At 34.4% G+C, this 17,033-nt stretch overlaps 1 protein-coding gene across 1 annotated transcript; it reads right to left on the reverse strand.

Moving 5' to 3' along the window:
* Positions 1-11,400: 11,400 nt before the first annotated feature.
* Positions 11,401-12,242, reverse strand: LOC143548599 (protein FAR1-RELATED SEQUENCE 5-like). Its single transcript, XM_077039717.1, has 2 exons — positions 11,823-12,242; positions 11,401-11,736 (listed from the first exon to the last, which is right to left on the reverse strand). The coding sequence occupies exons 1-2, from the start codon at positions 12,240-12,242 to the stop codon at positions 11,401-11,403; spliced, it is 756 nt and encodes a 251-aa protein (XP_076895832.1).
* Positions 12,243-17,033: the final 4,791 nt, after the last annotated feature.

The following is a 17,033-nucleotide window of genomic DNA, read 5'->3' on the forward strand; positions in this document are numbered from 1 at the left end:
TTGAGATGAACTTGTTCAGAGCTGCTATCCTGCCTGTTAATCTTTAAACATCCTTACATTGACTGGGAGCTTCATGTTTATGATGGCTTTGATATGTTCCGAACTAGCTTTTATTCCTCTCTTGGTGACCATGAATCACAAGAACTTCATTGTCCCCACTCCAAAAGGGCACTTTGACAGGTTCAGCTTCATGTTGTATCTGCCCAGGACATTGAAGGCTTCTTGGAGATCCCCAAGATGATCCCCAATTTTCTTTAACTTTACCATCATATCATCGATGTAGACCTCCATGGTGTCCCGTAGCTTTTCCTTGAACATTATGTTGACTAGCCTCTAGTACGTTGCACCTGCACTTTTTAATCCAAGGACATAGTAGTATAACAATATATGTATGTAGGGGTCATGAATGCAGTATCCTCCTGGTCTGATGATGGAAGCATCCATGAATGTTAATATCTCTTTCCTTGTGGTTGCATCTACCATTGAATATATGGCATGCACAAAATAATATTGAAAGAAGTTAGAGCATCAGTAACACATAAACCCGTTAGGACCGAGGATCTTGTCACTATCTAAGATTCAGGAATGTTAATCCTCTTCAACATTTCAAGTTGGATGGTATTTACTGAGCTACCACCATCCACCAAGGTCATGCGTACAAAATAGTTACATATAAAGTAATAGCTAAACCATCATGATGAGGATCCTTAACATTATCTCGGTCCTCTTCGTTGAACGAGACTTCCCTTTCATATGTTATTGTCACGGATGTTGTTGGTACTTATAGTCTTTCAGCCTTGGCTATGTTTACATGTTGTTCGATTGTTTCAATTCTGCTTAATTGTTCAATGAGGCTGCTAGTTAAAGGCAATTTTATATCATCAAACATAGACAGGTTTTTAACGAGTTTTATTGGTTTCTCACGTATAAGAATCCAATTTTATTGGTTTGATATCAATCTACAGCATGTATTCCAACTAGAGAAAGAAAACAAAAATTGCGCCTTGTTTAAAGCTTAGAGCAGTGAGGCTGTATGCTATGGTGAGGGGCATCGAAGCCCCTCCACGGTGCCACGTCAACGCCACGTCAACGCCTCGTAAAAAAGGGGACATCGAAGCCCGTCCAGCTATGGTTTACTACCCCTTGGGCGCCCCAATATGTGTGTGTGTGTGTGTGTGTGTGTGTGTGAGAGAGAGAGAGGAGAGAGAGAGCCCATCTTCACGACCACTGTTCTCCCTTCCGCGCCCCCACCTATGGCGCCCCGCGGCGGTGTTCTGCGCCCTCGGCGCCCCGTTCCTCCCCCTTCCGTGCTCCATGGCGACCAGACTGACAACCCATTCTTATGCTTCTCACTATATCTAAATTATAAATTATAGAGAAAAGTGTCAAAATACCTCTAAATCGCATTCTCTATTTTCTCTATATCTATAAATTTGATAGTAGAGATAGTCACTATCTATGTTTAAAAGCTTTTTATTCATCACTAGTTTGAGTCCCCCCCCCCCCTATCATGATGGTTTATTTAGTTTTCTGTATCGTTTTGTAATGATTTTTTTAAATTTTTTAACGTAGTTTTGTTTTGATTATTACGTATAAATTAGTTAGTTATGTTTATCATATTTTTTTTATTATGTGATCTCGTTCAATTTAGATGTGTAAGTTTTTTAGATTTTTAATGAACGAACATGAGCAAACACGAGCATTTTGATTTTTTTTAAACGAACAAACAAGGACACAAATATTCCTCATACGAAAAAGGAGCGGTTGAAGGGTGATGATGGTGGGTGGTTGATGCATGAGATGGGAGGTTGACGATGGTGGGTGGTAATCGGAAGTTAACCGATGATGGAGAGAATAGACCGACGAGTAGAATATGTAGAGGGGAGAAACTAAATTAAGGTTTGATGATGAATAAGTTTCGCAAATAAATGAGATATTATAACTTGTTTAAAACTATCAAGCTGGTGAGACACAAGACCCGCGAAAATTATTTTTTGATGAGTAAAGAGCTATTTCACAAATTAGATGTTATAACCCGTTGAATAGTATCCGGGTTTGATGAGACTCATGACCCACGAAAATTATTGTTTAATTATGAAAGAGTTTTATAAATAAATGAGATGTTAAAACCGATTTAAAGACTATCCGAGTTTAGTGAGACACATACCCACGAATTCAAGTTAAACACAAGATAAGTTTTTGTTTTATACAAATACTTGATCGAAGCGTTTGGAAGTATTGTCAATTATTTGTTCCTATCATGCATGCCTTCGTTAAATAATTTACTTTTTAAAATTTATGATAAATCATATTAACTACCCTCAATGCTAGAATCACTTGGACCACTTTGTTAAAGTTGTTTAGAAAAATGAGTAGATTCATTGTAATTCAAAATAACGTTTTAGGTTCTTTTGTATACAATCATTCAATTATTTATCCTTTATTGCATTATCATACAAGATCATTTTACCTACATTTCAACAAATATAAACAGAGGACACGAAATCCTCGCACCATTTTCTGGACCCGTGTTCTAATTTCTCAGAAAAAAATAATTAAAGGGGTAGAAAAGGTATCAAAATCATTCAGGGAATCAATGAGTATTCCACGGATTTAAAGGAAAAAAAATTACTCTAAACAATAATTTTGTCAGAAAAAGTCAGCAGAAAGGTACAAAAAATATCAAAATCATTCACGAAAATCATTGAGTATTTCACGGATTCAGTGGAGAAAACACCCGGGACAAACACGAAGTGGGATCTTCCCGGCCGGCCGTGATTACTCTCACTCTTTTCTGGTTATTTAAGGTCTCGACTCCGCCCCTCCAACATTTAATAATTGAAGTATAATTTAATCAAAAAGGTTGAAACCCTCAACAAATTGGAAAGATTTGTGTAAATATTTCAACTGAATTAGAGCCACAAGCTAAGGCCTGTGAATCAAAACAACCAATGGTAAAGTGACATTAACAAATGTAAAAAACATGGGATTGTGGAAGTGCTTAATAATATATTAATTGTTGTTAGCCATCATATCTTTTAACCTAATTCCGTATGCGGATTAAAAATATAACCTAAAAGTTGTCACATTCATCAATTGCTTTTTGTTAAAAATGCTTGTTGGCTTCTAGCTTTTTAAAAACAAGTTTTTAAAAAAGTGTTTGGATTAGCTTATGTGGTTGGAAAAGTCATAAGTACTTTTTTAAAAATGTTTAGCTTAGCTTATTTACATAAAATGACCAAAAAGAATAAAATGTAGGTAGACTAGTAAAAATCTAATCAAAAAGCCAAAAACATTTTTGAAAAGCCCCAAATTGAGGCTTTTGAAAAAGTGTTTTTTTAAGCCAATCAAAAAGCCAAAACAAAAGGGGCTTTTACATTTGTCAAACACATTTTTTGCTTACTGACTTCTTGAAAAAGCCAATAAACCAATAAGCATTTTTCAAACTTAATCCCAAACACCCTCCCAACCTCTTTTCATCCACTATCAACTGCTTTGGCTTATGTCAAATATGTATGGCACTTGGAAGCACATACAGCATGTTTTGTGAGCCACTATGTGCTTGTTAATTTTGAGTTACTATCTCAATCAAATAATAAGTTCATTTTTGGTTTGTGGATAATATCACGTGGCTATTAGAAAAGGATTATTCCACTCATGTTGGCTCATCACTTTCTACCATTTAGAAAAAAGAAAAAGAAAAGAAAAACTTTAACAACAATTAGGACAAGCCAAATAATAATCCTGGTGATTGAATTTGCATCTGTATTATTATTTTGTAGATATTTTATTACGTTGACAAATCTTTATACGTTTTCATCAGAAAAAAAAAAAAAAAAAGAAATATGCAACAACATTGGACTGCTTGAAATTAGAGTAATTTGAGTTGTATAAAATTTTAGGGTTTATTAAGGGGCGTGATATAAAATTGAGCGTGCATTAACATTTGTGTGACCGCATATATATCATAAATATGATATATATGTAAAAGTCATGTTATTTACATTTTCGTATAAATTTGGAACATAGACTTCATCTATAGATCGATAAAACGGAATTACTCTTATTGTCACCATCTAAAGTTGCATTACTGGCAATAAATCAAAGGCCGGAGATCGTAAACTATTCTAATTTAGATAATTTAAACATTGTTTGGATATTAAAGTCAAATTATTTTAATTTGGGGTCTTCTATAGGATGGTGTTAAGAGTTGTCTTGTTTTGGGTGGTTAAGTTGGCGTGATGTTGCTTTAGGATTGGATTTTTAAGTTTTATGGGGCTCTTTGGTCTAGTTTTGTTTCGTCATATTTTATTTGTGCACTGTAAAGCATAGCTTTTTGTTTTGTTTTTTTTTTTTAATTTTATTTTTTAATGAGTTTTCTTGTTGATTAAACAAAAACTCAAACTTATCACCATTTTTATTTTATTTTAAAGAAAAGATCAAGTAACTATGAACCAAGATACTTATGCTATATATTTTTACGTTTCTTCTGTCTATATATTAAAATTGTGTTAAATTTGATAGTATATAAACATGAATACCTTATGCATTAACCTGAAGCTGAGTTTTGGTAAAATAAAATAAAATAGGAAAATTGGATTTTAATAATCCCAACTTTCTGTTATTGGCCGATAATAATCCCAACTTTGTTTGTTCCCATCAGTGTCCCAAATTTAAAAAAGTTGGTTCTCAATGGTCCCTTATTAAAAAAAACCTAAAGGCGTTAAATTTTTTTTCGAATTTCAAACTGATTTTCTAGAGATTTTGATCGGAAGAAAGATACAAGTCGATTGATGTAAAACTTAGCTCGAAACGATACAAGTCCTTTGAAAGCCCGAAACAAAGCGATTTTTAACCAGAAAAGAGCATGCATCAAAGATATCATGAACGAGATAAAATTATTTTAGTTACCTCTGACTCAAGTGTAGCATCTCCAAAAATAAATGGGGTTAAAATAATTTTTTTTAAAGAAAACCTGTTGTTAGATACCGATTGTGATGTTGGCGGAATAGAGAGGACGGCACAACAATGAGCTTGGCCCGAACCGCCAAGATTATAACTAAGGGGCTAGGCTCAATGACTTTGTAGAACTTAATAGAACTAATGATAGATAGCTCTTCATTTATAAAACATGGTCTAGGCCCAAATTAAATCAAAACAAAAACGCAAACTCGTATAACCCAAATGAACCCAAACCATATAACTTCCGAAATTATATGAACCATTCAATAACTGTATAATTTTACCAGTATCCAAAATACGTCACCCACATCAAACGATCTTTTTATATTACCATCCGATCACCAAACAAAATGAAACGAGAAGCAACTAACAAAATTTGTGGCATGTTATATATTAGCAGGCAATATATAAACCCATGGTTTCTATATAAAAACAGGTACCCATCCTGTTTTCTCATTTAAATGACAAAATTTTAAAATAACAATTATATACATATATATATATATATATATATATATATATATATATATATGTATGTATATGTGTGTGTGTATAGGGGACGGTTCAGGAGAAAAATCAAGTTATTGTGAGAAGTTAATAGTAGCCCTTAATTAAGATGGATCAATGGTCTATATCTGTCGTGGCATTTATGTAATTAATCTGTTAGTGTTTTAATATAGTTTTTAATTAAAAGGGTAGAATTGTATTTTTATGTAGGACTTGTTGAAACTCGCGCTGACCTTAGGACTTCCCCTCATCACTGCTCCATTTACTCTATTGTTTCCCAAGATAACATACACAATTGAAGTAAGTGTATTTAACAAAATCTTCAGGCGATTTCAAAGAATCCGACACAAGTGAAGCAAGTCAATCTAATGAAATCAGCAAGCGATTTAGAAGAATCCTCCGTCATCGCGGGAGTTGGTAATTGACGATCTATAAAAGGGGAATTTCTGTTGATAAATAAAATCCTAGGGTTTCTTCAGTTCGTCGGATTTAAAGGCGAAGGCGATTGAATGATTTTCTTGAGAACGGACGGCCAAGGATTCTACACCAAAGAAGGTAAGGTTTTATTGAAAGTTGTGGAGTGGTTGAAATTTTTTGCGGATTGATGTAGGATTTGTATGCATTGTGTTTTTGTTTACAGTCGTTGTTATTTAGGAAGAGTCTTGTAAACCGAAAGCTTTATCTAGTGTCAAATGAGTCACGAATAAACACATGTTTTAATTGTGGTTGCTGTTCTTGAAGTCAATGTAGGAAAGTCACTAGTTGATGTAGGAACACTTGTTTTTGAAGTCATTGTTTCACGAATAATTGCATGTTTACATTGAGGTAGTTGTTTTTGAAGTTAATGTAGGAAAGTCAGTAGTTGATGTAGGAACACATGTTTTTGAAGTGATTGACTCACGAAAGCTTTGTGTACAGTCCTTGTTTTTGAAGTCAATGTAGATTGGTCAGTCAATTTATTTCTTTATTGACATTGGTCATTCAATAGTTGATGTAGGAATGTAGGTGTAGGTTGGTAATCTTAGTTACCAAAATTTTTATGAACTGACCAATATGTATTTGTCTGTCGAACTATTTAAGTTTATGTATATGTAGGTTTATTATTTGAGTTGGTAGAATCTATTTGAGTTGATTTTTGTAACTCCACATTGATGTAGTTGTTGTTGATGTATATGTAGGTGATTAAAAAATGAAGGGTAAACTTGTATTGAAAAAAGGTATAGCCGGTATTAGTTTTTTTGTGTTGACATTTGACATCTAAATCACATAAAACGGTCTGTAAATTTTTTTTGTATTGTGTAGCAAGAAGTAGTGAAAGGATCGCATTGAAAACCTCTTTCTCAAAGTTTACGAGTGTTGCTGACAATCCTGTTGATGTCGATGCGGAGTCAAGGGATGTTTCTCAAAGTGGGGGTACGTTAAGCATTTGGTTTTTATGTGTTGTTTGTGATTAGTCGCAAACTTTTGTTGTTGTAGGCAAATGGCAATGATATTGAAGGCATGTTTGTGTAGGTATAAGCCATTGATGAATATCATACAAAAGTCATGTTTGTGTATTCCGATATGTATTTTTAGTGTGCTTTGTAGGTAAGTTTCCTGTTTTAGCATGTATTTTTTAGTATGCTATGTAGGTAAGATTCATGTAAGATGTATAATAAATTTTGTGGAGCTGGTAATTATTAAAATGTTACTATTTGTTGTCGAATGCGTATGAAGGTTAATGATACACTATGTGTGAGTCTGTGTTAGTTAATATGGGTTACACAAGTATGGTGGTAGTTGTGTGGGCCTGTGTTAGTTAATAAGCGTATGAAGGTTAACTGCTAAATACTGGTGCGTAGGAATTATCAACGATGTTTATGTTGGTTGAAATTTTTTTTGATAAACCGATAATTTAGTGAAATATATCTTAAGTTTAGGTAATTAGGTGTAGACTAAATGTAGTGGGTAATGGATCTTGCCTATGGCTTTGTTGTGGCAACTAGTTTTCGAATTGTACGTTAAATTTTATTTAAAATGATACAGGGGTTGATGGTCAGAAAGCTAATGTTGCCAAAAATGATTCCAGTAGCAAACCTGGTAGCAAGAGAAGAAAAGGTATTCTTTTTTAAAGTTTTGAAATAAATTTTTTGTATTTTGTTTTTATGTTTATTTAGGTTTTAAATTTTAGTGGGGATTTTAGCAGAGAAAATGGTAGACGAGCGCACAAATGAAAGTAGTTTGTGCATCTTCTTGTTTATGTAGGGTAGCATGTTTTTGATTTTGAGTGAAAAATTAGGGTATGTAACCGTAGTTGGTGCATGTTAATAATAAGTAGGATAGTAGTTAACTAAGGTTCCTGATGCATGTTATAATTGTTGCATGTAATAATAAATTGTTGGTTAAAATTAGGAGATTATGCAAAAATGTAGGATTAATAAGGGATTTTAACGAGTTGATTGCACGTACGATAACGATTTACATATTGCTGCAGATGTTGAAGGTGACAACTCTAAAGATAATACAAATGACTCAAGTAGCTAGCGTGCTAAAAAAAGAAGTAGAGGTAATATTGGTGATAACACAAAAGCAGTTGGGAGAGGAAAACAATCTGCTCAAGACGATGATGATTTTATACAAAGCCGAACTGATGTAGGGAAGGTAGAAAAGATTAACAAAAATAAGTGCACGGGAAAAACGAAGAAGGCGGAATTCCTAGTCTAAGGGCGCGATCGTCACCGCGCTCGTTGTTGATGAAGGGGATACTGCAGGAAGTGAGAACGTTATCGTCGATGGATGTGTTGGTGTTGCGGGTGGTAATGTGAAGGTAAGTATGTCGTTTTCGCCGACTATATAACTTCATATTAGTCATATCGTGTTGTATTGGATGAAGTTAGTATGTGAAGAAAGCTTACGGGTGTTGTTAATACTGTGTAGGAACAAGTGAAACGAATGGAGTATTTGCTAAAGGTGATTTCCGAAGGAAAAAGAGAGTTCGAGGACATTGTCGGTGATGTGATGAATAACAAGGCAGAAAATGATGACGTAATTAAATTTAGCGAAAGGTACAAATATATGGTCGGGAAACCGTTGAATGCCCCTCAAGAAGAGTTGTCTCAAATTTGGCACGACGAGGAGTGGGTGGAACAGGTGTTTAAAAATGTGACGCGGTACAGGCTAATAGAAGTGACCACCCCTTAGCCCCAGAAATAGTAGTAGGTACTGTTCCTTCATTAAGTCTCCGGTTAACCCAAGAAGACGGGGCTTCTTACATAAAACAGGGGGCTGATGTGCTTGGGGGTGAAGTTGATGTTGGAGGTAAGATGGTGTGTAGGATAGCAGATGTAGGTGGGGTAGGTGTAGGTTATGACAGTGAAAGTGATGAAGTACCACTAACTGTTCTGGAAAGTAAGCTTAAGGGGAAAGCTACTGTGGTGGAAAGGCCGAAAAGGGTTGCACAAGTTGGTTACGCTTGCAAATCGCCATAAACGGATAGGCCGGTTGATATAAAGAAAAAGGAGGACAAGGCTGAGACCGAAGTTTGGCGATACCTGTGGAGGATCGGAGGGCCAGAAATGTAAGTGAATGTTTTAGTAATTTATGTAACCAATAAAAGTAGGTTAAAATGTATTTTGTGTTTTTTGTAGGGAGATGATTTTCCATACCAGGGAAGGCCGTAGTCGTTTCGATCCTGGCTTGAAAGCTTTCAACCAAACATGAACATTAATAACAATATTGTGGAATGTTGATCGTTAGTGCTAAACAATGAAGAGGAAAAGCGAGGGATTGAGTCACCGTATCAGCTGTTTTGTGGATGCGTTGTTTTAGTAAGTTAAAATTTAATCTCCTGTATTTAGTTGTTAATGTTTTAATATGGATGAGTATTATATGAATGAAGTTGGCTTGTTATTTGTTTGTTTAATAGGCGGAAAGAAATGTAGGGTTCTAGAGAATGCCGGAGAAAGCAATTGAAGCTATTGTGAGAGACAACATATCGTGTGTGATGACGGGAGGTAGAAGTGGAATGAATCTGAAGCCGCATGAGATGATATTCTTCTCATCAAAGCAATTGATCATTATTATCTCCTTTGTTTTGATATAAAGAATATGGCAATTGTGGTAACTGATAGTGTTAATCCGGACAAGAGAAAAAGGAGGACAATAGCAATGAAGGCTAAGGATGCTGATTACTTGAACGACACGATGAAAACAGTTTTTGTTTTGGTAGGCATCATTTGCGTGTGTGAGTATGTTGATTTTTGTGTATATTAATCGAATACCTGTTGTTTAATTTTGATATTATATGTGGTAGAAACGGGCTTTTGTCAACTACCTAAGGGGTGTTGGACATCCGAGAGTAGGGTTGATCTATTCAGTAACACCCACTAGGTTGGAGATAAAATGGCAGACAGGAAACAACTATGAAGATGCTAGAATATGTCTTATGCGGCATATGGAGACGTTCACGGGGAAGAAAGATTGGGACTGTGGGCTGAGTGAGGATTTTAAGACACAAAAGAAGTAGGTTGAAAGTTTAAGGGTTAAGTATTCAGCAAAGATCTTGTTGTCAGACATTAACAAGAAAGGGACGTAATTTGAGAAGTTATAAATTCTGAGTGATGTGGGTTTTTTGTTTGAAAGAAAAACTAGTGTGAATGACGTTTTGGTAAAGTGTTGGTGTCGGTCACTTAGTTTGTTTTTTATGATTATCTCAGTTTAACTTTATTTTGTGTTTCGGTAAAACGTTGAACGAATCGTACAAGAAAGTTTGTTTGGTGGTAACATTATCTTTAATATATATGTTGGTACTTAGATATGTTGTGAGCGAAGTGGTTTATTGTGTTGTTAAAGTTATCCGAAAGTTAATTTGATGGCGTGTTGCGCCACATTCCGTCTATGTGGACAGTTTTTTTTGCACCATTTTTCAGGTTGCCTACAGCGAATAAGCCTATAAGTGCAAAGTACCTACACAGGGGTATATAGTATGTTTGGTTTGAATGCTGTTGTTTGTGAGTTATTGCTTATTGTTAACCAAAAAGAATTAGAGTTTTGAAAGCCATTTTAGATGGTTGGCATTAAATTTGTGAAAGAAAATTTAAGTTAACGTGGTTAACAAGTTGGTTTCAATGTGTGTAGGATTATCGTAGACAACAAGTGTTTTGCGGAATGGTCACGCAAAACATGGCACCACCATATGTAGGAACGACTTAGGTATCTAAATTGACAGTGAGTTTCACGAGAAAAAAAGATGGAAAGTGCCTACACAGGACTTGTCATCATGTGAAGGTATAACACCAACAAAAAGAAGGATAACGAGTTAATACAAACATCATGTTATACCTGTGTACTGCTTCGCTGCTTTAAAATGGTAAAGGAAAAAACATGTTTAAGGGGTATTAAAAAGTACCAAACGTTCTGGTAGAAAATGTAAAGTTTGCAAATAAACTTTAAAAATGTGGAAAACAAAAATAAATATAGTCTATGCCTTAAAAAGGTATTACATTAAGCTGATAAAAAAGCACATGGCTTATTGTTTTACCAAATCATTGTAGTGGAAAAAATGACAAATTAATCATAACTCAGCGAGTAGTATTCCTCTTCCTCATCTTCTGAACAGTCTTCGTCATCTGTGGTTCTATTATCGTCTGAGCTGTCTTCGTTAATGCCTTTTTCTCTCTGTAATTTCCTTCTCAGTTCCCTTGCCTTTCGAACTTTCTAACAGTTGCGAGAATCATGGTCGCGCACCAACTTTTTACACGTCTTACACTCCCTTCTGTGTTTTTTCCTGTTTTTCTTTTTAGCCTTTTCGCCAGGGCCAATCTTACGCATCCGTTTACCCGACCCCTTAGTTTGTATTCCCTTCGGTGCGGTTACTAATATAAGTTCTGTCACTCCAAGCAAATCTTGTATTATGGTTGACTTGTTGTTACATGCAAGTTCATTGGGAATTTCTTACCATATTTTGTCCTTCAGTTTTTTCATATGGTCAACCATATCTTGAAGTACACATATGTCCCCACGTGCACGATCAGCGCATAGGTTGGTTAAACTAAGAAACTCATGTCGTAGTTTAAACTTTTCATCAAGAGGAACACCGTATCGGTATTCAATGTTGAAAAAGTCAGATGATAATACGTCATTCTTCATGCACGAATGAATATACCTATCGGGTATTTTCTCAATAAGATCTGTCTTTAACACGCAAAATACATGTTTGCAAAGGTAGCTAATTCTAGTAAACAACATACACGAACATTTAAATGAGTTTTCTTCTATGTTGTTAGTTACCTACAGAAGACAATACGATAGTTATTGGTATAGTAAAACATGAGAATGTGTAAATATGACGAATGGTAAAGTTGGTGGAACAATACCTTAAACTCACCAACTAATATTTTATCTTTGTCGGTATGCTTAACAAAGTGAGTCCTCGTTTCGTTAACAAACTCGACTAGCTCATGGGAGCAACGATAAAGCCCTTCGTAGATCTCTTCTTGAACGTCTTTGAAAATAGTTTCTGTGTACACTTGCGAAGCATGAAGTTCAAATGGCAGCCGGGTCAACATCGGAGGTGACGTTGTTGTAGTATCGTACTGTAGTTGTCGTTGAACGAAACGTTGAGCGTTCAAAGCTTGTTCAAAGCAAAGCATGAACTGAACAAGTGTGTTGCCTTCACTAGAATAGACTTTGAACTGTGAGTTATAACTCTCACATCGAGATGTCGTTTTCATTAAACAACACATTGATAACTCTCTGAAGTAAGCAAGGACCCATTGGTGACGTATAGCGTACATGTCGGTCTACCACTTGTTACCGGATAAATCATAGTCATTGATCATTTCATGCCATCTGTGTTCAAAAGTCTCTGGCTTTTTGAAGACGTTCCATACAAGCTTATGAACACGAGATTTTATCTCATTATTACGCTCCATTTCTTCTTTAAGCTGTGTGTGAAGAAAGTTAGTGTTAATAAAACTTGTAAATGAGCTAGAGAAAAAAAAGTTATTAAAGAGTGTCGGTGTAGGCTGCATGTGTAGTCTGTTATAAAATAAGTATGTAATGTGAACTTTGATTAGGAAGTCAAGCTGCATGTAGCAAGTGTTTATCATGTGCAAAATGACATGATGTTCAAAATCTAATGCAATGACAAGTTGCAAATTGAGTGTTATCAGTCGCTATGTGTTCCTACATTCTGTATGTTCTTACATTTGTCCATTTACTATATAAATTGTGGTTTTGAAAATCGTTTATATTGTCTGCTAAGTTCAATATGTTGAGGATGCATAATGTAATTACCTTCATAGGGATTTTATCGGTCACATGCCACATGCATAGCCTGTGATGTGAATCCGTCAACACGGCAGACACAGCCTGCTTCATAGCCGGATCTTGGTATGTCAAAACCAACTGAGGCTGCTTGCCATGAGCCTTGATGAAGACCTCCAATAACCATTTATACGAGTCAATTGTCTCGTTAGATATTAACCCTGCCCCAAACGTCACACATTGTTTATGGCAATCTGCACCCGTGAAGTGGACAAAAATCATGGAATACCTACAACAATAAATATTGCTATTAATAAGTTAATTAATGGAAGTAATTGACTCTATCATACATAATAATAGTGAAAGTAACCTGATAGTATGGTAAGTAGCGTCGAATGCTAACACATCGCCAAATAACTTGTATTTGCTTCTGGATATATCATCTGCCCAAAACATATTTCTTAGCTCTCCCGCACCAACAAGGTACTCGAAAAAGTTGTTTTTGAAATGCAGGTTGCTATCATTTAACTTATTGATAACCATCTACACGTCCTTGTCTGCAATATAACACCTAACATCTCGAATATGGTTCTTCCAGTCATCCTTAGTTCCTCGTACAACGTGCTGGCCACCCTTCAAAGAGCTTTAGACATGATGAGCATTTGTTGGACCGGACCCCATTGATTGGAAACCTTGAATGAACTCCTTATCTGAGAAATCGAGCTATCTTTTACCGTCCATATTATGCTCACTAACAAGCCCATGATTATGGGGCTCGTTAAAGTGATATAAAGTGTAGGTTTCTAAGCCTTATACAACTTTAATGTTAACTCTTATACATGCACCGCAACCGGTACGTTTACTCTTCATGTTGCGTTGCTTTGAAGATGATTCGGCATTTGAAGTGTCAATTGGTTTGAAACGCCGCTTACCACTTCTCAAGCAAACAATTTACCTATGCGAAGAAACACCATTTGTGTAGGTTTTGGTTGAGATCCTGATATCAAAACTGGCTTTCTCTGCATAGGACTTGTACTTGGTGACAACATCTTCCCAATGGTTAAATGCTGCGTCTTTTTTAGGTTTTTTAGCTGTGGCGACCCTCGGTATCCAGTACTTTGTTCCGTCCGGGGAGAAGTAAAAATTAGGTTCCTCTATTTCTAAAACATTGGAAAAAAAATGAAAACCAATTAGAATGATAAGTGTTAATTATGGTTAAAAAAACTTTGAGTTCTGTTACTTACGTTCATTACTAATATCTTGCTACGAGCTTGTGTCGCTGATGGATACATTGTTAATGACTGGCGAACTTTGTATGGTGTTGGTAAGAACCGTAGATGCTGTTGAGAATGTATAAGAAAAACATAAAACAAAATAAAATATTAAAAGACGTAACATTAACAAGGATCTTTAAATAACCTACACACGAGTAATCACGAACCTAAATACACTATAAAAACATTAACAAACAACCTGCAATTACTATAAATCAACAACATGCACACTTACTACATTAAAACACTAAAACCTTAATTACAAAAAATTACAAACCTACATATACAATAAAAACATCAACAACAACCTACACTTACTATAAAACATCAACAGTAACCTACACAAACCCATAAGCAAACAAGGACATTATAATAACCTATACACGTGTTTATCAGTTACTGACACATACTATAAAAGCATCAACAATAACATGAAACTTGTAATAATTTAAACAAACAACAAGAATAAACTACACGAACCAGTACGAACCTACATATACTATAAAAACATCAACAACAACCTGCGCTTACTATAAAACATCAACAGCAACCTACACAAACCCATGAGCAAACAAGGACATTATAATAACCTACACACGCGTATATCACTAACGTACACATACTATAAAAAACATCAAAAATAGCATGCCTACTGGTAATAATTTAAACAAACAACAAGAATAAACTACACAGACTAGTATGACCAATAATAAACTGTTATCAACGTAATTTCAAAATTGAATTGACCAACGAAAAAACCTTCACAATGTGATGTTGACTGACTCATGGACACAGTCTGCTTAGAGGTTGACGGGTTAACCATTGCTTCAAAAAAATTAATAAAACTGTATAATGCAGGTAATTATGTATAATACAGGTAATGAGTGGTTTATATAGAACATGTTCAAGTTATTAGTTTTGATCCTTTACAAATAAATTCAAATCACGTTCATAAAACTAATGATACTCAACAAGTAATGGAATTGATATAATATCATGATAAAAATGGAATAAGGAATAAGTAACATGAATACTGAAAATCATAGTTTATTATTTTCTTATTTATTATAAGTAACTGTAAAGATATCGTTATTATAAGTAATTGAATGAAAATTGATTATGGAATTTCAATAATTACCATGTCAATCAGCGCCTAAAATAGTTTGAGTTAAGACATTCTTTGATGATAAATTGTGGTGAATCAAGATGGAGTTCTGATTTTGCTTGACGATCGGAAAATTTGTTCGAGTTTAATGAAGGAAGAATATTGTTATCAAGGATGATCTGGGATTATATGTGCAATATCTGGTTTTGAATTAAAGATTTGATTTTGTTTGATGTGGATAACAATAACGATCTGCGATATTTATTTCTTGAGTAAGGTAGGAAATATTGATTTAAAGTTATGTTAATTTAATAAAAATGTTAGTAATTAAATAGTTTCCTTATAAATTATATTTAGCCATTTACTATACTACCCCCATATTTAATTAAAAGAAAATAAAAAAAAACTAAAAATCTGATTGGCTGAATGGACTTCTCACACTTCTCACAGTAACTTGACTTCTCTCCTAAACTTAAACCTATATATATATATATATATGTATGTATGTATGTATGTATGTATGTATGTATGTATGTATGTATGTATGTATGTATGTATGTACTATATATAAAACATAGGTAAAGGGAAAATTAAGACGCTTGTTTTAAGGGTTTTATAATTTTTAATGCATAAGATACATGCGTACAAAGGGGTAAAGTGGTCTTTTAAATACAATCTACCCACGTTCGTTTGATTCAACAAATATAATTACAATTATGGTACCTCAACTTTACTCATTTTCTTAATTTAAGAAATAATTACAACTTTGACTCCTCATGTTTCCCACTTTTAACTTAACTTTATCCTTTTTTTTATTTTAATCTTATATGTTTTACAAAAATAAGATTAAAAAAATCCTAGCGTACCCATTTACGCGGACTTATTTTTGTCAACGCTCCAATATAATTTTTATTCAAATTAGATGGATGGTTTGAATTGTACAAGTTATTACTGCATGAATATATGCATGAACGTACAATTTTTTTAAATGATAAATATTTACAATTTCATCCCATTGGTTACATATCTAACCTTTATCTATTTGATAAAACACATAAATAAACTTGTTACAATTAAAAACGTTTTCACCCAACAATATATTCTACTATTTAATGAACAACTTTGACCCCTCATGTATATCCAAATACTGCTCCACTTTATTCTTTGTTTATATTCATTTTATATATTTCACAAAAATATGATTAATAGTACTCAAGTTATATTATATCAAAATAATCATGACGAACTCAACTTTAAGATTTCAGCTTTAATTTGGAGCTGAGCTGAGTGGACTTGGTGTAAAGTTCGAGTTAAGCTAGCCTGGCTCACTAACAATCTTAAAATGTTATTCCCGCTACATCGTGCGGTCACTCGACTAGTGTGTGTATGGTTGTATGGTCATATGGTTATATAGAAAGTAGGGAGCAGACCCTAATAATATCTTAGAAAGTAGGGAGTAGACCCTAATAATATCTATGGAAGTAAGAAGCATACCCTAATAATATCTGTGAGGTTGTAGGGAAAAAGGCTCTTAAAAACCTAGAAATAGTTATGCATATATTAAGTAAGTTAAAACAAGAAAGTATGAAAGCAAAAAAGTATGAATGTATGAATGTATGTATGAATGCATGAAAGGAAGGTAAACTAATTAAATACTTAATGTGTATCTCTGGATACGTATATGTGATGTGTATCTCCGGGTATGTGAATGTTTGGTATGTTGCCTGATTAACTAGAACTCTCTAAGCGTAGCTGACTTTTAGTATGCACGCAGAAAAATAGAATAAAGCAGCTAGCTTGAGGAGCACACATGGGATCAAAGAATAAAGGTTGGCATCAGAAGAAAAAGGTGATCTGCTATGTTGTAATATGTTTGAATTTTAGACGTGTTTGAATTTTAGACGTGTTTGAATGGTTGTTTAAATTTAGATTATCTAATT

Source organism: Bidens hawaiensis, unplaced genomic scaffold (assembly GCF_021521415.1).
Source record: "Bidens hawaiensis isolate Kalapana, Puna unplaced genomic scaffold, B.hawaiensis_p1.1 tig00000935_1, whole genome shotgun sequence".
Lineage (NCBI taxonomy): Eukaryota > Viridiplantae > Streptophyta > Magnoliopsida > Asterales > Asteraceae > Bidens > Bidens hawaiensis.